General features: G+C 40.0%; 1 protein-coding gene across 4 annotated transcripts in view; it reads right to left on the reverse strand.

The window, feature by feature from the left end:
* TLL1 (tolloid like 1) overlaps nt 1-26,396 on the reverse strand; it is a 123,878-nt gene that overhangs the window by 31,684 nt on the left and 65,798 nt on the right. For 3 of the 4 annotated variants that reach the window (XM_081021698.1, XM_081021695.1, XM_081021696.1), the window contains 7 exons: nt 24,240-24,357; nt 17,222-17,400; nt 15,143-15,248; nt 13,649-13,773; nt 8,975-9,090; nt 2,413-2,515; nt 114-230 (listed from right to left, as the gene is read on the reverse strand). In XM_081021698.1, coding sequence (XP_080877824.1) covers nt 114-230; nt 2,413-2,515; nt 8,975-9,090; nt 13,649-13,773; nt 15,143-15,248; nt 17,222-17,400; nt 24,240-24,357 — 864 coding nt within the window. Of the gene's footprint in view, nt 1-113; nt 231-2,412; nt 2,516-8,974; nt 9,091-13,648; nt 13,774-15,129; nt 15,249-17,221; nt 17,401-24,239; nt 24,358-26,396 lie in introns of those variants that run through there. The other variant, XM_081021697.1, reaches the window with a different exon arrangement.

Here is a 26,396-nt window from a genome sequence, read left to right on the forward strand (position 1 = left end):
ATGCAGCCAATTTAACCACTCATTTGATCAAGTTTAAATTATTACAACACTTTGAAGCTCATATAGTTTCAAAGGAATAAACTTTAGTCAATTTGATTACAAGAGCAACTCACCTTCATAAGTGGCTGAAAAACCTTTTCCTACCCAGGTACTGCTGCCACGGAACTCTATCCACATTCTGCTGTCACTGGAGGTGAGGACATCTGGGAGTTTGTCACCACAGAATCTGCCTAAAAGAACAGTAAGAAAACACATTTTAAGGTCTCCCTCTCCAGGCCAAATCCTGCAATTTAACGTAATTAATGTCAGGGCCAAACTACACTAGATGGAGGCAGATTCCTTGGACAGACATTCTGCCCCAATTATGTGTAAAGTACAATTGGAGTTGGGGTACAATTTAAAACCCTGACTGCTGCTTCCCCTCCTCCCCACAACCTCTCCCCACCTGTTTCATCCCAGTTTGTTTCTAGTATTATAGCCCAAAGGCAGGAAAAGGCAGTGGGGAGCAGAGGAGCAGGGAATGTGGGGAAGAAGTCACCACCACTGATTGATTCTATTTGATTAATTGTATTTCTATGCCAGTTTTCAATCAAATGATCTCAAAGTTGCTTACAAACAATAAATAACAATAATATAATAAAACGTTAATAGAACACCGCAAATACAGCATAAATCACCTAAAATAATAAACAGATCACCAATAAAACAATTACAGTCTACAAAACTCTGTCAACAAAACAGCAACTGAAAAATAAAAAAACCTCACAATTACAGCAAAAGTCATATTATATGATTAACAAATCAATACGGCATTTATAATCCATAAAACAATATTAACAGCATGTACAAAATAGCAACTAAAGAAAATAAACTAAGCACTGTTAAGCTCTCACACACATTTTCAATGCCCCCAGAACTCATAATCTTTCATTCTGTTCAGTTCATTAAAATACACATAATGCCCATTGCTAAGTCAGCTCAGCCTTTGTGGCTGATGAGCAGGGTAAAATTATTTAATTAAATAAATAAACAAACACAGGGGGGTGGTACGTTATGTATAGTTTGACCTCCTGGTTTCAGTAATGGTTGTGCTTAGGGTTAGCCCCTTTGAAGCACAGATAGGATTTACAGTCTAAATAATAGACATATAATAGCCCACTAAGTATCAACAAAAAGTTACCCTTATTTTTGAAAGTCTTCTGTAAACTGGAACACTAACTAGAAAACAGTAGCAATAACAAACATTTATTCCAGTCTACCACGTGCTTTGAGAATGCAATTGTAATTTGGGTTTGGTACAGAAGCTCTTTCCTTACTAGGAAGAATTTTTTTGTTTAAGTCTACTATGTTAGTCACCTTTTCCTTCCTTTTTAAAAATATTCTGCTTCTTCCTTCTTCCTTTCCTGATACTTTAGTCCCTCCTCCAGCTTCCACTCGTCTTACTCCTCTTTTTAATTTTTGTAGTGACAGCAGAGAAAACTCCTTATTATATGGGCACACAGATCACACCCTACGATGGATGTGGAAACTCCCGAATAACGTCGAGCGTGTGTGTGTTACCATGGGTCATGGGGTGTCAGATATCCTAAGGCAATAACTGATTTCTTAAATGTCCCGTGGAAATTCTAAAATTTATGTATTTAAATCTTGTGTACACCACTTACTGTCACAAATGACCTTGAAGCAGTTTACACATATCAATCAAAACAGTAAGAACAAAATCAGGGCAAAGCAGAAAGTCCAGAAGAGACATCTGAAACTATTGACATAACATCTTTGTGAAGTAGAAATAATGCAGGTGAATAAGCAGGTGGGAGAGCAGCACCTATTACATATATTATCACCCAGATCTGCTTAAACTTAAAGCTTTCCACTAGGAAATTAAAGCTTGCAACTATTTATAAGTGACTTCCGGCTGCAAGAAGCGAACCATCAAAACAAAGCAGGGGCATCTGTGTTGCCTGATGATGAAGGAGTTTCAAAAACTGGTTGTTCACCACCATGCATGCTTAGACAGTGCTCTTCCACTCTGGATTTTTCACTGTTCACTGTTTCACATTTTACAGAATTGCTTGCTGTAGTGTATGTTTACTGGGTGTACCCAAAGTGCACCCTGTAATGTGCAAGAGAGATACAACCCTTTCTTCTACCTCAAACTCAACAGCATGTACACATGACAAGCCAATGAAACCAATTATACAGGGCTGCCTAGAGCAGGTAATAATTGAGGGGGAAGTTATGTTTCTCTCACACTTTGCAATGACGAAAGGCACACAGCTCTCTCATGGCTTGTGCTACAAATATCATATGATAATACTTCGAACTAATAAGCTAATTCCAGATCATTTTTTTATTTAGCTACTGTTTCTATGTCCCAGTTATTCAGAATTGATCACAACAGAGGTTTCATACCAAGCAGAGGTGATTTTTTCCAGTAGCCATCTCTTACTTCAATATAGTCATACCAGCAGAGGCTGCTCTTATAGAGGTCCATTGTAGTGAAGTTTAAAACAATCTGAAAAGTGCAAAAGAGAGAAGTACAGTATGTCACACACGTGGTTTGGGTTCTGCTCTGAACCAGAATAAAGATATTCCTATGCTGAGCATAAATGTCAGAAATGTTAACATCTGAATAGTGTCACTATTTCCTCTGATTTTCTATGTAACTAAGATAACCCTCTATCTAATAAGCATTTAAGGGCTTAGCTCCTTAGGGCCTAGATTCTGAAACTGTGGGGAGGACACTCTATGCTGACTTGGAATAGCAAACACAAATATTTAGACAGGGAGTGCCTTCCTTGCCCCATCAAGCAAGAGCTCACTATCCCCTAACAGAGAATTTCTAGTGATCCACATTAATGTCCAGGGGTTCCCTGTGTAAATGATTTATTGGGGTGACAATAGCCAGAGCAGTCCTCTCATAATGTCAGTGTTGGGTTGGTGCCTGAATCAACAAATCCTTGCCTGCATCAGCATGCTAAATGAAACTGTGCTCAATGGTGCAGACAGAGTTGGGGTTCAGGGTTCAAATCCAGCCCCTACCCAGCCCAAAGCCTCCCCAAATGATCAGGAGGGAGAGGAAGGAAGTTGGTGATGGGGCACCTGGGCCAACTGAGGCTCTTCCTAGTTACCGTAGCAATCTTTCTTCATATTTTTAAAACATTTTATAGTCAGGGGGCAACCAGACAGCCATGTGCATGATTTCAGGTGCTTGTTTTATTGTTTAAGAACAACTTGTTTAAGAACAACTACCAGACTTTTAGACGACATCTGAAGGCAGCCCTCTTTAGAGAAGCTTTTAATGTTTAACAGACCACTGTATTTTAATACTTTGTTGGAAGCCACCCAGAGTGGCTGGGGAAACCCAGCCAGATGGGCGGGGTATAAATAATAAATTATTATTATTATTATTATTATTATTATTATTATTATTTTGACACTGAAATATAAATTATCCTTTTCAGCAATGAAACTGTGCTTATCCCCCTGTAAATGCGTTTAGCATCAGGGCTACAGAAATGCTTTTATTCCTGTAATCATGATGGCAATATGATTTAAATGAGCTTTAAATGTGAAACTGTCTATGCCTAGAGTGAACAGTTTTTGTGTGTGTTCATTTGCCATAGCATATCAATAATGTGGACACATTTGTAAAAGCATGGGAGTGGTGGTAGCAGGCAGGGGTGTGGGACTCAAAAGAAAAGCTAATTGTGTGTCCACAACTGAAATTATAGTACATGGCTATCTGAAATCCCCTTCTCCTGGTAAGTTCATTGAGTCCAGGGCCTACAACAGAGGTTGCTTGTGGGCACAAATGTGGCCACAGAGACCTTTGCTAGCAACCTGGGGGTCCCCCTGCCCCTCCTCCCACTGAAATTAGATTTTAAAGAAGCATAAACCAGGTCATGGTGTGGGGACAGTTTCTCCAGTTTGTAAACCTGCCCACGGGTTCAAAAAGGTTGGTGAGCCCTAGTCTAAAATTTCCTTATTGTTCCACTTACTGTGCTCAAGAATCTCTATAAGCTCACCTGTGCAACCTATAATTAATTTATTGAAGGAGCCGACACGATGACAGTAAATTTATAATGAGGATCCTGAATTTTAAAACTTTTGCTAAATATTGGAATACAAGCTTTAAGCATGACTGTGTACCAGATCTGTGAAGGTGGAGAGCAGGGAACTAGAGATATCATGTGGATCTATTCAACCTTCAATTTTAGCGGCTAGAGAGATGCAGAATATACCATCTCATTAGTTACAATCTGATCCATGGGCTTAAACTTAAACTTTATGAAATTAGAGGAGAAGCCTTTGTTATGGAAGAAATAGGGTCAGATGGAGTATGTGATCTAAAATGCAGGATATAGCAATCTGCGAGACAGCCTTATCCTGCACTGTCCCTACAGTGACATCTCTGCAGAGGAAGGAACTGTTAATTTCTTGACTCAGACCCCCCCCCCCCCCGCAGTAATGAGAAGCTGGATCTTTCATCTTGTTAGTCATGATGAACATAACAGATTGCATCCATTAATAACACATATTTTTAGACAGTGACACCAGAACTGCTAAAATAGCAGTTGGCACAAGAACATTTCACTTTTACCACAGAATTCACATACTATGTACTCATTTATAGAGGTACATCCCTACTATGTCCTGACAGCATATGCCGGGCCACTTCAATAGGCAGACGTAACAGCAGCTGCTACTTACTTACCACCTTTAACCAATGGAAAAAAATGAATTTACATTGAGCATCTGGTGTAAGAATTACACAGCAATCAGCACAGAAGACAACCTTTGAAATGCCTTGCGCGGTAAAAAGAAGAAGAAACTATTTTGCATATGTTCAAATTTTGATAAATAATATGTCAATGATTGGCAAATATGTTTTGTGATGCCAGATGAACTGAATGTAGTGAATCCAATCTGAATCATTTCAAGCAGGTGGGGGAGGCTTGAAACATTAGGAAGCAATAGAATCTGCCCATTACAAATTAGAGGAGAATTTTAAATAGCAAACACTTCTGAAGACACATGACATTAACCGAACAAATGATTCGGGAACTGCTGCTTCAACTGACCACAGCCTAAAGCAGCACAGTCAAATAAGCTTTGTCAGTAGTTTGGCTAGAGCAATTTTGCTTTAACACTGGACAGATCAGATTCTGAGCATTTGCTGTAAAAGAACCATTTGCTACTGTGCAGTAAATCCAATTTCATACTGCAACTGTATACTCTCCTTCGGCAGCTACTTTGCCAGCTGTGCGTGTTTTCTGTATCTGTGTGAGTCTATCCTTTCCTCAAGTTGTAACGGGGAAATATAACACTGCTATGTGGACAAGGAGCCTAATATATCATTAACTGGTTTTGACTGCACTTCAGATATACACACAGAACTCAATTAAGTAGCATTGTATCCAACTTTTGCAAACATTTTGATTTTGTACTGGAAACCCTTGCAACAATGGAAATAAGCTTATATACATTCGAAATGGTCACAAAATATGCATTATGGGTTTGTAACAATTACCTAAACAAAAGTGTAGGGAAGAAAAGTTACACTGAGAGCCAGTTACTACATTATTGCCCTCTTGCTGAGGGAGTTTGAGGGAATCAAGTTCCCTGCTTCATTCAGCTTCTCTGCAATATCCTTATCCTCCTTTTAACATTTCCTTAACTCCCTTGTCATCCAAGGGATGACAAGACAAGTTTCCTGCTACAGAGACGTTTCTGTTGGTCATGTTTTTAGCAATGTGTTCCTCAAGCTCAACAGTTTAGGTTCCTGTGGCTACAACTGTGTCAGTGGGCATCATTTCCTAACTCCACCCCCCTAGTTTTGCTCATGAGTAGACCATAGAGATTCATGTGCTTTACTCCCAAGACCTTTTCTCTAGGCCTAGAATCCAAATGTTGAAGGAAATAAATGGGCTGCAATCCAGTTCAGCCCATTTATTAAGCTGAAATAAGTAGGATTTAAGTAGTCAGCTGTGAGCAGGATTGTCAGCCTCAGCCACAATCCAACAGCGAGTTAAGCATGTTCAAGCCCATTGGAATCAATAGATTTTAGCATGCTGAGCATTTTGTTGGGCTGCTGACATGACACTTTCACTAAAAACTGATATACTTGGAAAATGTTTGTTTAATCCTCTCGTGAACATAAAGCCATAGAAATTCTGAGTCATAGTTATTTTTATTGTAAGCAGGAAATATGCAATGATGGCTTATGTGCCAGGCTTCAGTCTTTGAATGTAGAACGAATTATTTCAGAACCTATATTCTGGTTTCCTAAATCAGCAATACTGACTTTGCTTCCTTTAAATGCAAGCACCAATACATAGTAGCCTAAATTACTTCAACTGAAGGAAACACATTATAGCTTCCATATTTGTTATATTTCAAGACTTATTTCAAACTACAGCAAGCCCGCAACTAACGTAAGGCTTACATTCCAGGGATCACACCTAAAGTCAAAATTGCGCACAGTATAGTCAAAACACACTGAGTGCAATGGTGGGTAGATTAGTCTTCTTTCCTGGACACCCATCCCCTTTCCATACCCCTTTTTTAAAAAAAAATGTGAAGCACGTAAAGCTGAATGCGTACAAGTTAAATGCGTGGAAGTTGCAGGCTTATTGTATTATGCCCCTCTGAGATTGTAAAAGTCAGACAAGTTCACTGAAACACTATTTGTGATATTTATGACATAAGGCAAGCTGGCAAAGTAATGTGGTCACTCCAAAGTGAGAAATAAATGAAGATGTAGTATAATGGGCACAATATACTGAAATTTTCAGTTACAAATGTTCTATTTTTCTTATGGCAACATTACATTAATTGTGGTCTACGAAAAAACATTTAACTTCAATTTTGCAACTCAGCAGACACAGAAGAAGAACTGGAGACAAGGCAGATCAACAGTTCAAGAGGACAGGATGGCTGCAAGTCTCCAGAGATAAACAATCAATGAACATTTGTCAGCACAACTGAGAAATTAATGGTAACGTAAGCAAATTCAGTAGTAGCACTGCTGTCTCATGCAGAATAATGAATCACACATTTTCACTGCTGGAACAGGAAAGCCCACAATACATTATGGAAAGGGAAAATGAAACATAATATATATTCATAACCATTTTAACAAAACCGTACTTAGAAAAACTGAGAAAATTTAAAGTAAAGCAAATTATTTATATAAAAATGACAGTGAAAACAGCTATGCCATTTTGCAATTACTATACTTTCAAAGAGAAGAACACAACCTTCGAAAAAATAACTCGCAGTATTTTGCATCTCCGTGAGAGCTTGGATCTCAATATTTGAAAGCTGTGGATGGTGCAGAACGTTAAATATTTGTTTTATGGTTTAGTAGTGTTAAACAAGTCATACAGTCATGCTTTTCAAAGGCTGCTGGGCATTTTGTTGGCTGTTTTGCATCTTTAGGACCAACAACATATTTTTAAAAAAATAAAAGAGTTTTGTGATTAATAAGAAATATCCTAAAAGCAAACATACCATATGCAGGCAGGCTATTTTATTCTGTTTAACAAATTACAGAATATACTGTATATTGATGACTTCAAGAGTGAGTTGCTGCAGTGCAACTCTATGTAGGGCTTCCGTTGCACTTGCGAAGCTGCACTTAGTGCAGGATGCTGCAGCATAGTTGATGACAGACACACTACCCTGCCAGCGTACACTTCAGCTCAGAGATCTGCACTGATTTCTTATCAGGTCTTGGGACTAGTTTACTTGCAGGATTGCCTTATGACCCTGCTCCATGCCCTCAAGTACTTTTTTTACTTGGAATGTGTCCTTGAACAGAAATAAATCCTTGCGCTTGCCTGGACAGAGTGCACATGTGAAGGAAACCTCTGGCTTTTCCTGGTAAAATATAGCCTACTATACAAAGGTAAGAACTGCACCCATTGCTCCATGCACTTTTGCCTCTAGCCCAGTGGCAGAACAAGCCGATTTGGTGCCTGGGGCGGCGTGGGTCCCTGTGCCCGGGGGTGGGGCGGGCAGGGGCAGGACGCTCTGTGGGACCTCTGAGGAGTCTGCCTGTCTCCTCCCACTCAGCCGCCTTACAGCTGAGGGGGAGGCAGCAGGCAGACCGTTTGGGGCAGTGCAGAACCTGCAGGCACCGAAGCCATCGCGTCACTCCCAGGAGAGATGCGTGACTCGGGCATGCTGCAGGCCCTAATGCAGTGAGTGCCGCCTGGCATTTTGTCACCATCTCAGTGGTGGCACCCAGGTCAGACCGCCCCCACAGCACCCCCTTCCTCCGCCCCTGTCTAGCCCCACCCACTGCCATCATGCAGGATAACTGTGAGGGAGTGCAGCTCTCAGTCCGAAAAAGATTCCCTGCCCCTGTTGGACTGAATAGAAGGCATAGCCAGAATATCCTCATGGTTATCTCTCATCCCATGAGATGTTAAAACAGCCACCCCAGGAACCAATTTGGATGGGCTTTCCCAGTATGAAAGCCCAGAAGATTAGGACCAGGCACTCAGATGGGTCTTCAGACAAAAATGGACCTGAACTGCTAACTAAAGCCAAAGTTGAATAAATTGACTAATGTACAGTTCAAAGGCTTTGTCTCATTAACCACTCTTAAAACCACACACTCGATGCAGCAGAGTTTTAAACCAAAGCATTTGTCACTTTGTAGTTGTATCTGTGTAGGATTGGGCTGAGTTGGGCTGCGAGAGAGTGGATTTGCAGCATTTTCGTTGCCTTTGGTTTCATGGTTTTATCTTTCATTTTTAAATTGTTTTCATCCTTCTTCATGGAAAGCTGCCCAGAGAGCAACATGTTACGGGGCATTAGACAAATGTCATGAATGAGTGAATAAATAAATATGAAGCTTAAAAATAAAATAAAAACCCCACAAGATCAGGAGAAACATGAACAAACAACAGCAAAATGTTTGGTTTGAACAAAGCGCCAACCCTTGGGAATAATTGCAAAGTACCTTCTCTCCAGGCGTCACTGAAATTCTCCATATGCAGTGTGTATACGAAGGGTAGCCATTTGGAAACCCGGGAGAGGAGAAGTTGCCTGTAGACTCTTGCAGTGTTTCTCCACAGGCTGAAAGAAATTAGATATTATAGCAGCTGAGGGTCGCCTGACAAAGTGCAAAGAAATTGTGTTTCTTCTTTACTGTGAATAATTAACAGCAGAGGCAGGAGATGCTTTATACAAAGCAACATTTTTGAAACAAGCTGACAAGGACACTTTGTCCTTTCCAAAATATTATTTCCATGTCCTTTCCCCTTACTTTAAATCAAAATAAAAAATTACAGCACGCCTTTAAATGTCACTGCTGACCATCAGGCAAGTAAATAGTAAAAACAACCTTATGTTTCCACACAACAGAAAAATAAGTGGAACAATTGTCATGATGCTGAACACTAACCAGAATTGTTCATGTCTTTTATATGTTAGATGAGGATATATTCATATTAAACTAGAAATTATTTTTAAAAGATGTGCATAAATTTCTTCTAACAATACTGATAATAAAGCATAGCAAATATAACAACCAATGACATTTATTTTATTGCTATACCTTATTCTTTTACTCTATTTCCTACTTAGCTGTCTATCATACTGTTTCAGGGCAGAACGGGGTTCTGACTAATTTTTCCCTTCCCAGTGAATTTCAGTAGAAACTGAAGTATTTATCTGCCATTAAAGTTCATTCACTTCTCACTCCAGCTCATCTGCCATTTATCCTTATAACTTTAAATCAGCAACTTGTTTCTCCTGTTGATTTGGTAGCATGGGCTCTTTGAAGCTCGTTACCTTGCCATTAGGAAGAGTAAGATCAGATTTTGCTAAAATACTCTGTCACATCCATTTTGAGGACATTAAAATGCCACCTGCTACTCATTGAGGACTACAAGCATCATCATTTATCCATATTTTGTTATATGATGCAGCAATCTGTGATAGCTGAATTGGTGGTGGTAACAACAACAACAACATTTGTGCACTACCTAGTGTCCCACATTGTACATCTGGTACACTGCTTAGAACTTACTGTATTTTTCCGTGTATAACACGCTCCCGTGTATAAGATGCCCACTATTTTGGGGGACTCAACATTAAGAAAATAGGGGGAGATTGCCCAGAGTTGTTGAGCTTTTTTGGAGGGGGGAAATCACTCACACGTCTGGCTAACACTGCCAATATCACATGTAGCAGAAGCCGAAAATCGTCTGCCCAATTGCCGCACAGCCAGTCAACCGCAGCCCTTGCTGCAGCCACCAATCACCCGAAAAAACACAGACAATCTCTTACTCGAAGCTGCAACCAATCACCCATCCCCACTCAGAACTACCCATGTATAAGACGACCCCAATTTTTTAGATCTCCCTTCCTTAAAAGCACACATTCATAAATTCAGGGTTCTGCACTGGAAAAATCTCTGACTAATGCAAGAACACTTAACAAAACTGTGAGTTTAGACCTGCAGACGAGAGAAAGCTGGGTACAAAGTTGCTACTGTTTGGTGTAAAGTTAATCAATTTTCCCTGTAATGTCACCTCAGGACAATTCTGACCATAAAAAACCCAAGATGTAATGTTTGCTGAAGATGCCAAAATGGACTTTGAAGTTATGAAAAATTCTAAGACCTCTGTCTGGTATATTAAAATTAAATCTGACCACAAAGGGCTGGGTATCTGTGTGAATAAACCTCCTCACCCCACCTCCTGGTAAGATATGTGTTTACTCAGCCTCGTTTTTTGAACTATGCTCACAGTATATCTGACTGGTTAACTAATGGTTGTCTTTGTTTATGAGGACTGTAGATACCTCTATTCATTTAAGAATGTTCTATAAGATCAGTCAGATGATTTCAAAATTAGATGGTTGCTGGCTAATGTAGACAACTCCATTCCTATAGATAGCTTTATACGCACTAAGAGCAAAAAAGTTACAGGCTACTTTTTTGACCCAAAACATAGTTGACTGTCAAGGGGATTTTTAAAAAAATCTAAATGATTTGGGGAACTTAACTATTTCAAATTTTGACAACTTGCATATCTGATGTTTAACTTACTCTTGGATTGCCTCATTTGTTTTTGTGAGTTATGCTGTAATCGCCATTGGCTACAAACAGAAATCTGTCTGTCTGAACATCAGATCAACAGTAAATGACAGTGTAAGAGCTGCCAGCTGGCAAGATTACAAGTGTAATCAAAAGTCAAATTAAATATAAATGATTTGCAGAATCTTTAAACATATGGGAGGGGGGAAACCCACAAGATTTTGTATAAAGACAGACAATAATGTTCAATAATGCTAAATCTTATTTAAGGTTGAATGAGGCAGTACATGAAAACACGGGACTTAAAGTATATGTTGAGGAATAAAGACAAGCCCTGGCTTAGCCTAAAACCTTTTCCTCTCTGTCTCTCCACAAAGCACACATCACGTGACATCTAATCAAAGTATAGCCACATATTAAGTAATGTATTCAGTACCATATCAAATGACCACACCAGTTTATTTTTAACACCACAATTGTTGGTAACTCCACTAAACTGCAGAGATTAATATATTGGGGGAGGAATACCGTGTAGCACTATTAAGATTGTTCCATCAGCAAAAGCATTTATGCTTCCCAAAGGGAACAATCTCACTCCTCTGCCCCCACAGGGGACAGATCTGGGGTTCTCCCAGCCCCTCAGAGCTGATGGAGCACAGGAAGGGAAAGAAAAGTTTCAGGGCCTGAGATTTTCTGTCAAAGCACTGGGAAGCTTCCCAACCCAGGCGTCCCTTAACATATGGAAATATTTTTCTTATAGGCTTTACTAGCTGTCCCTTTGCCTACATTTCCTTCATTTCTTTAGCTTAAAGCCATGTCAAAAAAAAAGGGCATTCACCCCAGTTATTCCAAGTGTTCAATGCAAATGTCCTATTGGCATTAATTGGATTAATTCAAGAAGACCTGCACCACCCCACAAGCCCTGTCATTTGTAGCTAACTGATCTAAAACATAGCCTGCTCAGAAAAGACCATGATGCCATTTGTCACAAATTAAATGCTACCCTTGACAAATTTCATATTCTGCTTTTGGTTAGGCAACACTTTGGTTGTCCTAGTTGAAAGGTGAAATTCATTACACTGGGTCTGTAGTTCCCAATGTTATTAGTTAAAATTCCAACACACGAGAATTCGAAGGATTTCAGTTCATTTGGTACTGCCAAAATTTGCAACGTACACATTATTTGTAAGCTTATAAAATGGCTTGCTGTTAACAAACTTTAATTATATGTTACAACCTGTTAATAATGGGTTTCATTATGCTGAAGGTAGTCCTTAGAAAACGTGAATAAGGCACTGTAGCCCCTTTGCTATTTTTTAATTTACATTTCTTTTTAAATATAGTGAAGGGGGTTACAGTGCCTTATTCACAATTCCAGCTAACCAGCATTTTTCATGCCACAAAAACCTTATTACTTAACTACTTACATAAAGACACAGACATACACAGAGAGGGAGAGAGAGATTAAGAACTTTATGAAGTTTAACACAGCTTTATATTGCCTGTATTGCCTGATTAGATGCCAGTTCTTCTACCATGAGTTGTTTCTTTGGCATGCTTACATCACACATATGCCTTGTGAATTGTTTATAATAATTATCAGAACTACTGAGTGGTGCAAAAAAAAAAAAAATGCTCCTGAAGGGAAAAAAATACATAGCTGAAGCTGGGGGATGCCTATCTTCTTTCTTCCCTCTCTAATTGGTTCCTCTGAAACAGACAAGAACTAGCAGGTGTGAGAGATTAGCATCACACATGCTCTGTGTTGCAGAGGCAAGGGCTGTGGGCAGGAAAGAGAAGTCACACATGGACAAGGGTGAATGGTGACCAATCACATTTTAGGAGGGGAGATCGTGAGAAGATGCTGTTCAGGCTTCATGGATCTAGGACAGACATAGGCAAACTCAGCCCTCCAGATGTTTTGGGACTACAACTCCCATCATCCCTAGCTAACAGGACCAGTGGTCAGGGATGATGGGAGTTGTAGTCCCAAAACATCTGGAGGGCTGAGTTTGCCTATGCCTGATCTAGGAGCTAGTTAACTGATCTGCAAGAGAGGGGGAGTGGCCAAAGAAATAACGTTTCAGACCAAGTGACCGAGGTACTATCAAGACTCTCTGCAGCAAGAGGTCCAGACCAAGCATGATGGTTATTGTATAAAGAATTCCTGCACAAAGAGCTGTTCGGTGCAATTGTTTTGCAGGGCATCTGGATTCCGCTGCTGAGATATGTTAAACAAACCCATCATTCATCTAAACATAGCTCCAGGCTTAAAGTACAATATCTTAAATAAGAACTGAGAGAATGAATCATGTTTTTTCCCACTTCCTTATCCAGCAAGTGAACAGCTACAGTAGGCAAGCACAGAAATGCCATATGAGTCAGTAAATTCAGATTCAGGCCATTCATACCTTAGTGCCTAATGTCCCAGAGCTACCACACTTTAAAATGCTTACTCTCTCAGCTTTCAAATATGCCTTAACTGCCTGAATGAAAACCGATTAGAAACAGATTATTCAAAACTATCCGTTAGCGCTCAGGAATTCTGCAGGAAAGCATGCTTTATTGGGCATATGTTTTATGGAGCGCTACCTGGACATCTGTACAGTTTTCTTGCTTGTGCAATATCTCCTTTACTTAATCTCGTGCGCTGACCAATGGCTGGTCGGATTCCATTATCATCACGGGAAGGAAGGATGGTGTCCAGAAACATGCCCCTAAAAAAAAACAAAAAAAAACAAGAAACCCGATCAGGTTTCATATCAAACTAAGCTATCAAAATCTAACTTTTGCTTCTGTATATTCCAAAGTTCTTGGCCAAATTAGATCTAAAAATATATAATAAATAAATAGCAGGCATAATGGAAAACTCGAGAGTGGCTTGTTTGATTAAATTGGTTTGTTGTTGACAACCATGCAACAACAGTTTGGGAAACTGTTCTGCTCAAGTCCCTGTTCCTTAGCAAACTGTCAACAATTCCGAACATCAATTGATATCGTGCAATGAAATTAAATTAATATCAAGAGCAACATATACCACACTAAACTGTTAGTTTTCATATAATTAGTACAATGAAATCTGCTTCAAATGCTGCTTTTGCTTTTGAGGAACCATAATCATTTAATTGTTCCCAATCATTTCCACAACTGCTTGAATATATGCAAGGTAGATTATGCTTATAGACTGCTTCGATCAGGTGCTGTTCACCATGCTAGCATACTTTATTCTAAGCATTTATTTGCCAATGCAATCTTTGAAAAGGGTCATAGGTCTATCAGGAAACTCTTACTTTTATAATCATAGTCAACGGTAGATGCAATCTTTTGAACTGTGGTGGAATTTATTATGGGGGGAAATCAATACATAAAAAGCCTGCCTGTCTATGGGGGGGGGGGAACCACATTCAAAAGACATGCATAAAAGAACAAAGTCAGATTGATTCATCCTGTTACCAAGCACCATGAGTGCTTTCTGAAGGTTTCATTTTCCATCACAGTAATCTAAAAATGATCAAATTAGTGTCACTCACAATTAAGAAAAGATCTAATCTCCACGAGTAACAGAATTTCTAATATATAATGGCTGGGAACATTCTACATTGTTCCTGTTACTGGCAAAATGTTTTAGATAGTAGCCTGGAATAACCTTTTTTCACCTTGGCACCTTTACCCCTTGTGTTCTGAGAAGCCTTATTCTATTTTGCTCCCTCCTAGTGACAAAATAGGACTTGTTCCCATTGAAGGTAATGGCTATGATCTAGCAACCTAGCACAGGAAGTTCCCCATTGTCTACTATGAACAAGAAAATTCTGAGAGCAAGGGAGCAGTTTTCTTTTTTTCTTTTTCTTTTAAAGTGGGGATTACTGTAAGACAAGTGTAAGAAAAGTCTATCAATGATCATTATGAGAACATACTTATAAAATAATCAGACATATCTAAGAGAACCATTTTCACAACTATTAGCTTCAGGAGCTACAACATGATAAACCTCTTTGGTCAATTGCCTGAATCAAAACTACATCTATAAAATATATACACAAAGAAGAATGGAATTAAAAGTCAAAAGGTATAACCTGAGACTCCAACCTTGAGAAGGTGTTCCTGGCATAGTGCATAATGCTATCAAAATCATATGGCTCCCCCAGAGAATTCACTTCTCCAGGCTCCATCTTCAAAAAGTTGTACTCCTGACCTATAATTCATAAGCAAGATCTCATGTAAGCCTTTCCTAAAAAGAAAGAGAAAAACAGAAGAAAACAGAAGTCCCAGCCCTTCTACTTACATACAGTACTGCTGCGCATTCACCTCTGACAATGCATGAGTGAATATATCCACTTTGGAGATATTTAGACCTCCTCAGAATTTGAGACAACCCAAAGTGGTCTGAGATGGAATGGGCTGATCTTGAGACTTTGGAACCACCACAGGACATTTGTAGGATCTTTTATTTTTCTGGCCCAATACAATGCATTTTAGTATCTTCTGCAAGCACATCTAGCCTCTCTATAAGTGGACACATTAGGCAGAGAGAAGGGGAGGCAGGAGAGGAGTTTTACCCTCTATTCTAACTTTTCCTCTATCCATTTGTTTGCAGCACTCAATGGTGTTTCTGGGCAACCTTGACCAATTCCTGCCACAACATTGGGATCCAACGGTGAGTTTTCACATCTTACAACTATTGCAGAGTACTGGTGGTATAGTGTTTTTTAAGGTTTTGATGCTATGCCCCTCAGGAACAAATATTACATTTATATGTCAGACTCTCAGGTATCACCTGTTCATAACCTGGCAAGTTCGCCTTAGCCATTCCTCATTCAGTCAGAGAAAATCAATACTGATGAAGCCAAACGTTTCTGCACAACTATCAACAGCTTTTTGATTCATTCTTAATGCAATCATTCTTAAATATCAATTTTTCCTCATGAATCAAATTATTCTTTTAACAGTCCTATGAAACCCCATCTTACTGTGCTACGTGCTATGCTGAATAGGAAGAAAGCCAAATGGAGACAAATATTCTGGGACTACTTTCTGTCCTTATCTGACTCATTCATTATATATTCTTAATGTCATGTTTGCTACTCTGACTGTTGCTGTGGGAACATAAAAATCAAGGTTTTTTGGTGCTGTTAACATAATGTGGAACTGATTTTGTAACCCATTCCTACACTCATTATTATTTATTATCTACAGCATATTTTTAATTTTCAAAGGGCTTTATCATCTTCATTGGAGCCTTGTACGACCATGTATGAACATAATTTCAACCATCACATAGTTTCTGCTCATAACCAACCCTTTTCCATATTCTACTGGCTGCTCCTATTTCCAAATATAGAGACATTTCCCTCTATGCACCCAGGACATTCAAATGGTTTCTTAGAGGGTTTAAAGATGTGGTTCACTCACTCAAGTGTTAGAGAGAAATAAATCATCTGCAAAGATGCCTAGGGGCACATACCTTCAATATAACCAATTAACAACAACAACAGCTTCTTCAAACAAGGGTAAACTGCCAAGGAGGCAGCTTGAGGCTATGGAGACTGCATAAGCTATCAATTGCTTTTACTAAGTATTCACCGTATTAACACAAAGTACCTTGCATAATAGGGACGCAGGTGGCGCTGTTGGGATGCGGGTGGTGCTGTGGTCTAAACCACAGAGCCTAGGGCTTGCCGATCAGAAGGTCGGCGGTTCGAATCCCCACACAGCTCCTGTTGCTCGGTCCCTGCTCCTGCCAACCTAGCAGTTTGAAAGCACATCAAAGTGCAAGTAGATAAATAGGCAGGGAGGTAAATGACGTTTCCGTGTGCTGCTCTGGTTTCGCCAGAAGCGGCTTAGTCATGCTGGCCACATGACCTGGAAAAACTGTCTGCGGACAAATGTCAGCTCCCTCGGCCAGTAAAGCGAGATGAGCGCTGCAACCCCAGAGTTGTTCACGACTGGACTTAACTGCCAGGGGTCCTTTACCTTCACCTTGCATAATGCAAATGTCTCATATAAACACCCACTCTGATCAGCACAGCTGAATTTTGCCGTTTTAGCACTATCCAGTTAAACCAATGTGCAAGAACCTCAAGAGCCGCAAGCAAATAAAATGGGGCAGCATTTTAAAATGTAAGACACCACACTAAAATATAAGAAAGCACACTAAAATGGTCTCACCTGGCTGGATGTTTTCTCTGATGATGGTTACATGATCATCTCTGTCTGGTCTTGTGTGTTCATGCCAAAATCCTATCACATGTCCCAGCTCATGAACAACAATTCCAAATTTATCACAGTTCTTGCCAATAGAAATTGCCTGAGGGCCATTACCCCTTCGGCCTACATAAGAACAGCACCTGTAATTTAGAAGAAGAACACGGATGAAAACTTATGTGAATATTGCTCGTTGCCAAAAAGGTGCTGCAATTTGCATTTTAATCTTCTGAAAATCATTAGTTTTTCTGTGGTTTGTCAAGAAGATTAAACTTTGGCTATCTCTCTCTCTTTTTATATAAAAAAGTAAACGTTTAATTGTACAATTTTCTTCTTGGAGACAGGGGTGGAGGTATAAGAAGCATTTGTTTTTACAGCAAGAACGCTTAAAATCATATGGTCCTTGAGGAGGTCAGCCAAAATTAATTCCATCACCAGCAAAAGTAAAAGACTGACAAAGAAAAGCATTTCTGAAGAAAAAACGGTGCAACGTCACTTCCGCCTCAAATTCTTTATCAGTTTAATGTGGGGCTGCAGATACATTTAAATATTTTTAACACCTAGTGATTTGAAAGTCATTAAATATGCTTTCAAGTTGTGGAGTATTCCAAACTGTGATATAAAACGTATTTATAAAAAGATGACAGGAGATTCTGGTGTCACTTAAAAGCTTTAATAGTAGCTACCATTGATGGTAGCCTGAATAATTTTTTTGTCTCTGTGGCACTCTGGGAGAGGGGCTAATCATTTCTTCCTGTCCCAATTCACCAACTTAAATTCCTCTTGAATTTCCAGGTATCATATATTATGTTTAGATGCACCTTTTGCCAAATATCTTTTTTAAAAGCATAAAGGCCCTGGGAATTCTGGATGGTAGTAGATTTAGCCAATTTCCCCCCCTTTACTTATATTTTGTATACCACTTGATAAAACGTCTAAGCAATTTAGGAGCACAGAGACATGACTAATGAGACTGAAACAATTATTTACCACAGAGGATATAAGCAGGGTTGTATCCAATTAAGTCCAACTCAGAGTAAACCCACTGAATCCAATGGACTTATGACTTATGGCTCACTCGTTCATTGATTTCAGTGGATCTGCTATGAATGTGACTCAGCAGAATACAACTTTTAAAGCAATGGACTTCATCTGGCAATTTGGGACACACTAATGGGTGATGGGCTACAACAGCAACACTACAAATAAATATTACAAAATTAAGAAATGTGTCCCCAAATACATGTTGAGGTTGAAGGGTAGGAAGTCCTAATCCCCTGATCTTTGCTGCTGGAGGGGTTTAGGATATGGCAGAGGTGGTCATCTGCAAACATCTGCTGGTTGTGGGTGCTCCGGAGGCCTCCGCAATAAAATCACAACGCTTAAGTATCTACACACGTATTGTTCCCTTAAATTCTTCCCTCAAGGGTTCTCCTGACTGGGAATCATATTGATGTGGCAATGCTCACAGAAATATTGAATGACAACCTTCTATATTGGCTTGGAACAAACTAATCCTAAACATCACAGAAATAAAACTTGGAACATGAGCAAAAATGTGGTGGCAAAAAGATTCCATTAGAATCACACTTTGGATAAAATGTTCTGAAAGAGGCTACTAGTTCACATGATTTTTGAAAGATGCCTAGGAAATGCCCTTGCCTGAGCTCACCTCCACCACACTACAAACTGCTATAGAATATAATTTTGTCTAAAATATAATGATTCAGTCAATTTAAAGTCCTCTTGGTGTCAATGGACCTTTTAAAAAAATACAGTTTGACTCACAGCTTAAATTGAATGAATTAAATACATATATTATGTGTTTAGATAATTTATTATGCAAGCAGGATACTTTATGTATAAACTGAATATTTTTAGCCCAGAGTAGGCATAGGTCTGCATAAAAACAAGCTTTATGAAAACCCACTTTGCAAAACAATACTCTTTTAAAGCTAATGGGTTAGTGAAATAGAGCTCTCTGTTTAAGACAGGGGATTTAAATCCTCTGAAGATAGTAACTTATGATCAGCTTCTGACCCATTTCAGCAATCCACTGCTTTTTAAGGTCATGTACGTCATGTCGGAGTAGGGGGGGTGTAAAGTATTTTAGTGATAAGCACCACATCTTAGGAAAATTATTTTTCCTTTTTTTCCTTTTTGAAAAACAAAAGTTAATCATTCTAAGTCTGTGCTACATATAATCTCTTCTTCCCATCTGTTCAGCCCCAATATCCCCACCTGCTGCCCCACAAGTGTCTTGCTGCTCTCTGTAGATCACCAACAAATACATTTGTTACCTTCTAATAGCCCTGCAGATCCTAATTCATAAAAAGCTAGTTAACCTGAAACCTTGGTGTTATTAGCACCACACTTTAACTGAGCTGTCCAGGCAGGAGAAAACAAGTAAGGGTAGGGCTGGGAAAGACTCGTTGCCTGAAACCACAGAGAGCTGCTTCTAGCTAGTGTAGCTAACGCTGAGCTGGCTAGATCAATGCTCTAACTCAGTATAAGGCTGCTTGCTATGTACATATGCAGTTACATTACTGAAAAAGAACTAGGTATTAGAATACAGTGGTACCTCAGGTTAAGAACTTAATTCGGTCCGTTCTTAACCTGAAACTGTTCTTAACCTGAGGTACCACTTTAGCTAATGGGGCCTCCCGCTGCCACCGTGTCGCTGCCACATGATTTCTGTTCTCATCCTGAGGTAAAGTTCTTAACCTAAGGTACTATTTCTGGGTTCGCAGAGTCTGTAACCTGAAGCGTCTGTAACCTGAAGCGTCTGTAACCCAAGGTACCACTGTATTTTCAAAATCAGCAGTTTCTTAATGCTCATCACACTTAGGGCATTTTAGCTGTTTCATGCCAATAATTAGTTGTACTTCAAAAGAAAGCAGCAATCATCAGCAACGGAGTCTTAAAATAACCGCCTTACTATAGACTACAACAGGGTCATTGGGACTCACTGCTTGAAGCGGCCTGCCAAGAACATATCTGATTCATCCAATTAAGTGCCTAGACTACCACTAAGGCAACAGTACTGAGTCAAAGGGTTAGGAATACAAAAGAGTGATGCTCGAAAAGAACACTGTGGTCTGTATCACTATTGTGGCCGCTTCTGCTAGGTGTGCTTGGCACACAGCCCAGCAATCCTCTGCAAACCATGCCAAAAGCCTGACTTTCCAGATCTTGATTTTTTTAATCTTTATTGCACCAGACAGTAGTTAAAGGCACTAACTATTTATGAATCTCTAATTCCATTTAATCATTCTAGCTGATCAATAACGGCAAGTAAAGTGCAATAACTGACAGTCTGAGAGAGCGCAAAACATTCTAAAGATGACATTAAACTTGCTGTTTGAGTAATATATTTTTTTCATGCTCCTGAGAGTTAAAAGCCTAAAGATGGGCTTTAAGCTGATTAGAGGAATTTGGAAACAGAACCAGGTCAAGTGCTTAGTGTTTATTTAGGCAGCTGGACTGTAAAAGGTGTGATAGTCTAAAGCATCTTATATAATGACAGCAGAAGGCTAACATTATATGAACTGAACACCCCCTTGCATGAGCATGATGACTCGAAATAATTCACAATGCAAAAGTCAGTTTATGAGATCATTTAGCTAGTCATGTCGTTAATGACAGTTTGCAGTTTGCCTTTAAGCCAGAAAGCAGAACTATTACTCTGCATATGAAAATTCAGAACTAACTTTGTTTTGAATAAGTAAGTCTTAAGATCGTTTGTGAAATACTGTCAAAATCACTGTTTAATCAGATCATGGATGAGGGAGATTTTATTCTGGGCTGACCTAGCATTCAACAGCAGCAGGTGCAGACTGGAGGGGCTGGCACATGGCACATTCACTGACAGCCTGTGCCAGCTGCCCCCTACCTGGCCTCCCCCTCTTCCCACAACATACCTCCTCCTACCCAGAACCACTGTAATTGGGCCTCCCACTGCTCTCCCCCACTCCTTTCCTCCCAGGCACATCCCACAAATTGCCCTTACACTAAAAAAAGGAATTTAAAAAGATATAAAAAACAATTTAAAAGCAATTTAAAAGAAGAAGCCCTCTCTGCTGAGCAGCAGCACCAGTCCTTATAAAACCTGCCAGGCCCTGTCCTGGGCCAGGTGGATTGAGGCAGGAGCAGGGCCCCCAGGCTCTCAGCTGGGGGAAGTGACCATTCAGGTATCGTGGTCCTGAGTTATTTAGGGCATTCTATTCCACCAACAAAACTTTGAAAATGACTCTGTACCTAACAGGCAGATAGTGCAGCACTTTTAAAATAGATACAGCATGTGCATGAACAAGCATTGCTGCCAGATTCTTTACTAGCTACAGCTTCCGAACTAATTCCAAGCACATTGCAATAATCCAGACGTGAGGTTACCAACACATGAACCACAGTGGCTAGGGTATCCCTGTCCTGATAAAAACATCACCTGAAGTTGGTTATAGGAACTCCCTCCATCAAGGTTATTTGAGCCTCAAGTGACAAATACAGTATGTGGGATAAGTATCAGTCTTGTATAACCAGCATGCTTAGCTCTACTTAATGGATGAAGGGGTTAAGGCCATAGAGTACACAGTTCTGTCAGACTTAACTAAGTCACACCCCCTCACCTTGGGATGAAAGTTTACCAAAAACCTTGTTTCCTCTCTCTTCTACCATGTGAATCCAACCAGAAAGGACGTCTGAGATAATTGCTCTAAGCCCAGACCGTGTGGCTTTAGCAAGTCATCTTTGTGTTTCTATATAAATAATTTAGAAACATTTTACCACTTTTTAAAACTAAGTTTTGCTGCCTGTGTTTTCTTGTTACTGTATGGGAAAGCACATGAATCTGACCTTTGGAGGGTTTATAAGTATTAACTGATGACACTGCAATCCAAATCTCCTAATAACGGTTCTCAAAAGTTTCATATAGATGTTGAAAAGCACTGGAGACAAAATAGTGCCCTGAGGCATCACACAACATAATTGCCAGGTGGCAGGCACATAGGGTTATATCTAATATTAGTCACAGCCAGAGGAGACTTATTGAAATTAATGGCATGACTAATTTAGGTCAATGAATTTCATTGGGTCTACTCTGAGTAAAACTAAGCTGGCTACGATTCATAGTCACCCAGTGCAACTCACTGAACTTGGCCCCACAAGTAGCAGTAGAGCCACTATAAAACAGTGCCCCTCTGCCAACACAAAAAGATAGTCCAGATGATACTGTGGTCAATGGTATTGAAAGTCACTGAGAGATTGAGAAGAAACAACAGGATCACAGTTCCCCTGTTCCTCTGTCAAAGAGGTTAATCTAAGTAATTATCATTGGTAGGCGGAGACTGTTAATGAAACACCCCCCCCCCCATGGTTTCAACTTCTAAATCAAAATTATTCAAAGGTGGCACTAGAATTCCTATTTACCTTGGAGAGGACTCAGAGAGTGCACCATATCTCAGATTCCACTGAACAAGGGACCTGGATACTAAGAACTATGCAACTAGTTCTGCAAAGCAAAGAGCCCTGCATGTTACATGGCAAACCTCCTGAAAGCAAGGAGGGGTTCAAAGCCATTGTGATATGGCACAAGGTTTGCCATTCAAATGGGAGAGAAAAACTAAAATCCCACTGGGTAAGCCCACCAGATAGGGTTGCAAGGGACTAGCTCTTTATATCCTTGCAGCGAGCAGGATATCTAATACACATGTGGTATACATTGCAGGGTAGTTGCCCTAATAACAACTATGAGTACTGTATCACAGTCTTGAACTAGTTTTGACACAAATGCTCATTACAACACAGGGTGCCATCACACATCCATTCTTTTGTAACCAGCATTATATGCTGCAATATGTGCAATACAAGGGGACGTGGGTGGAGCTATGGTCTAAACCACAGAGCCTAGGGCTTGCCAATTGGAAGGTCGGCAGTTTGAATCCCCGCAATGGGTTCAAAAGCACGTCAAGTGCAAGTAGATAAATAGGTACCGCTCCGGTGGGAAGATAAACGGCGTTTCCATGCGCTGCTCTGGTTCGTCAGAAGCGGCTTAGTCATACTGGCCACATGACCCGGAAGCTGTCTGCGGACAAACTGCGGACAATTGTTGTATAATAACACTGACTTTGACAAGGTTTAAAGATTTCCTACAAAAACATGTAGGAGAGCTAAGTGTAGACCACATGGGGGATGACAAAGTTTCATTTTCAACAGAATTGACTTCAAAGTGTATGTATGCTTACAATACTGATAAATGTGCCTCAGATTCACTAACTGATTTCCCCGTCCACTATAAAGGCATATTTAATTACGGAAAGCTGATTACATACATCAAATGACTACTGTGAGCCTTATTCAGAGCTTTGTGTGTTTACCAGCTGGTGTCTATAAAACTTTCAAACGACATAGAAACTTCAATTTCTTCAAATTCTGGGGTAGCTCTGTACACACAACAGGATACATGTAGAAAACTGTTTCAAGTGTTGCGATGAATGGTAAAGTCATTCTACACATGGAAGCTCCACATACATGTGGAGCATTTGCATACTTGGAAAACCTCAGACATGGGTCTTGAGTTTACATTATACTTTTTATATTTGGCTTCAGATAAATAGTAATAAAACTCTTCTCATGTACCACATGCATGTACGATGCACATTTACAAAGAAGGCAATGCTGCAAATTGATATTCAATACACAAAGAGGGGATCATTGTAAATATATTTTAAATTTAAAATACACACATGCACGTACACGTACTTTTTGAAAGGACTTGGCTTTCCCCTAAGTCATCTCACTTGAAGCAATTTGCTCTACTCGTAACTTTCTGCAGTGCACCATCTCAACTAGCGCACTGTGATCAAGGCAGAGAGTGTAGATCTGTGTGCCTTGAAGCAAGAGGATGGACAATCTTCTCATCCGTTCCAGTTGTGTGCTTCTAAGCATACCACATGAGTACATTAAGCATACTTTCACACCAACTTACCCACAAGGCCTGTATGTAAACACAATGTAACTTTCTTCATCACTTCGCTCAATGAATGTAACGCAGGTATATTTTTCCCAATGCCGCATTGCCTGCTTGAACATTGCTCGTTGACTGCCTGGAATCAATGTTTGCAATGAAATACACAAATGATTTTTAGAGAGAAAAAATGTATCCTGTTTCACGCCAACAGCATTCAAGTAAATTTGATGGTTTTTGGGGGGGAAACCACTTGCACTTGAAACAAGCAAGAGTGTTTCAAGTGCAAACTAATACTGAATGCAGGTTTTGGGAAATAAGCAATGAAAACAGTGACTGGCAAATAGTATAAACTTCGCACAGCAAGGGCAACATTTTCCAAAATGTACCCCAATATGCACACAAATCCTACAAGGTGAATTCATAACATTACGCTTTTTCATTACTTCTAAGTTATATCCAACAGTGGCTTTGTGATAGCAGAAGTGATTTTCTTGCCATCCTATCCTATTCAAAAGCTACGCTTGACAGCTGGGGGATCCTCCAGAACAGCACAGGATATGGCATAGAGGGAGGATATGGCATAGAGGGCTGCAAATGGTAGGAGGGATTGATAAAAATGGGTGTGTTAAGTTACACGAGTGGAAGTGCTTCCTTTAGCACAAAGCCACCAGTAGATACAACCCTGTGTTCAGAAAGAAATGGGTGAACTGTCAAATCGACCCTTCATCCCAGGTTTGAACATCCTGTGACCCAGAAATGCAAATGCACAGTCCATCACCCACATCTTGTCAAACTTTTGATAACATATTGTCTATGCAAGCCCCCAAGTTGTGGAACTCACTCTCCACAAAGGTATTAGTAGTAGTAGTAGTAGTAGTAGTAGTATTAATTATAATTTATATACCTGGAAGTCTCAAGGCGGTTCACAGAACAAAATCAAAATATAAAACCACAAAACATCTAGCTCCTTCACTACAGAGTTCTTGGAGAATGCTGATGGTAGAGTTATTGATATATATTTTATGACCTATCCCATTTTTTGCGATTTTAAGTTACTTTAATCTGTTGTAATGTGTTTTAATTTGTGGTAAATAATAGCAACGCCCTGCCCACCCCACCCCATTTTACAGTGCAAGGCAAGCAGCAGAAGAGGTTTATTGAGCCACTGTTGGAACATCACACCTGGAATGGCTTAGGTTAGTGAGTTCCAACTGGTGCAGGTGTGCTGCATGTTGAGAAGCCATGCCGTTTGGTTTCTTTATTGTTGTACTGGGACTTCAGTATTAGTCCTTTGGGTCAGGGGAAGAGAACTTGGGGTCCTCCAGATGGTGGCTGAAGTACAACTCCCATTATCCAGGGCCATGTTAGCGAAGTCTCATGGGAGGTGAAGACCAGCAACATCTGGAGGTTTAAAAGCTCCTGCATTAGATGCTACTGATACAAAAAGAGTCTACCATTGTGTCGTCTTCTTTGTGCATGCAAGAGACAAAAATTTGCATTGATAGAAATGTCAGACTGACAGGCTAAAAGCAACGGGAAAAAAACAGCACTGAACTAAGCTATAGGCAGCAGAATGAAATATCTGCAGGATGCTTTGAAAGCAGAGACATTACTGACTGGTCACTCCTGCGTGTGTTTTCACATTTCTTCAGCTGCCTCTAAAATGTGCATGCATTGCAAAAACAGGAATGAGCAGAGTGTAACTTCAGTGAGTGTAGACTCACACAACTGTTTCATCTGTTGGTTTGTGCGATAGGCATGCCATGTGCAGACCTCTCTTCCTAATGGTGTGCACGCATAGCTTGTGTGAAAAAAACAGCTGACCCGACAAAAGCATAACACAAGCTGCAACAGAATTTCTTGCACACATGGACCTGATCATTGCTTTGGCAGTCTGGTATCAAAAACCACCTATACCAACAGAACGGAGAGTGGGCTACAGAACACACAGTGCTCAGAGCTCTCTAATCTATGCAGGTTTGCCAAGCACATCTGCATGATTCCAGGACAAATTTCAATACCGTATTCCAGGAGATAATGAGCAGTAGATGAGAGAGGAGTGAATGATGAGCTGACACAGTGACTGGACTTTTCATTTGCTTGGCAACTAATAGGAGTCTCTCTCCCTTTCCTGAGCCTTTTTTTTTGCCAAATCTGATGTACATTGCCTTTGGC

Source organism: Podarcis pityusensis (genome assembly GCF_964106645.2).
Source record: "Podarcis pityusensis genome assembly, chromosome: 9".
Taxonomy (NCBI): Eukaryota; Metazoa; Chordata; class Lepidosauria; order Squamata; family Lacertidae; genus Podarcis; species Podarcis pityusensis.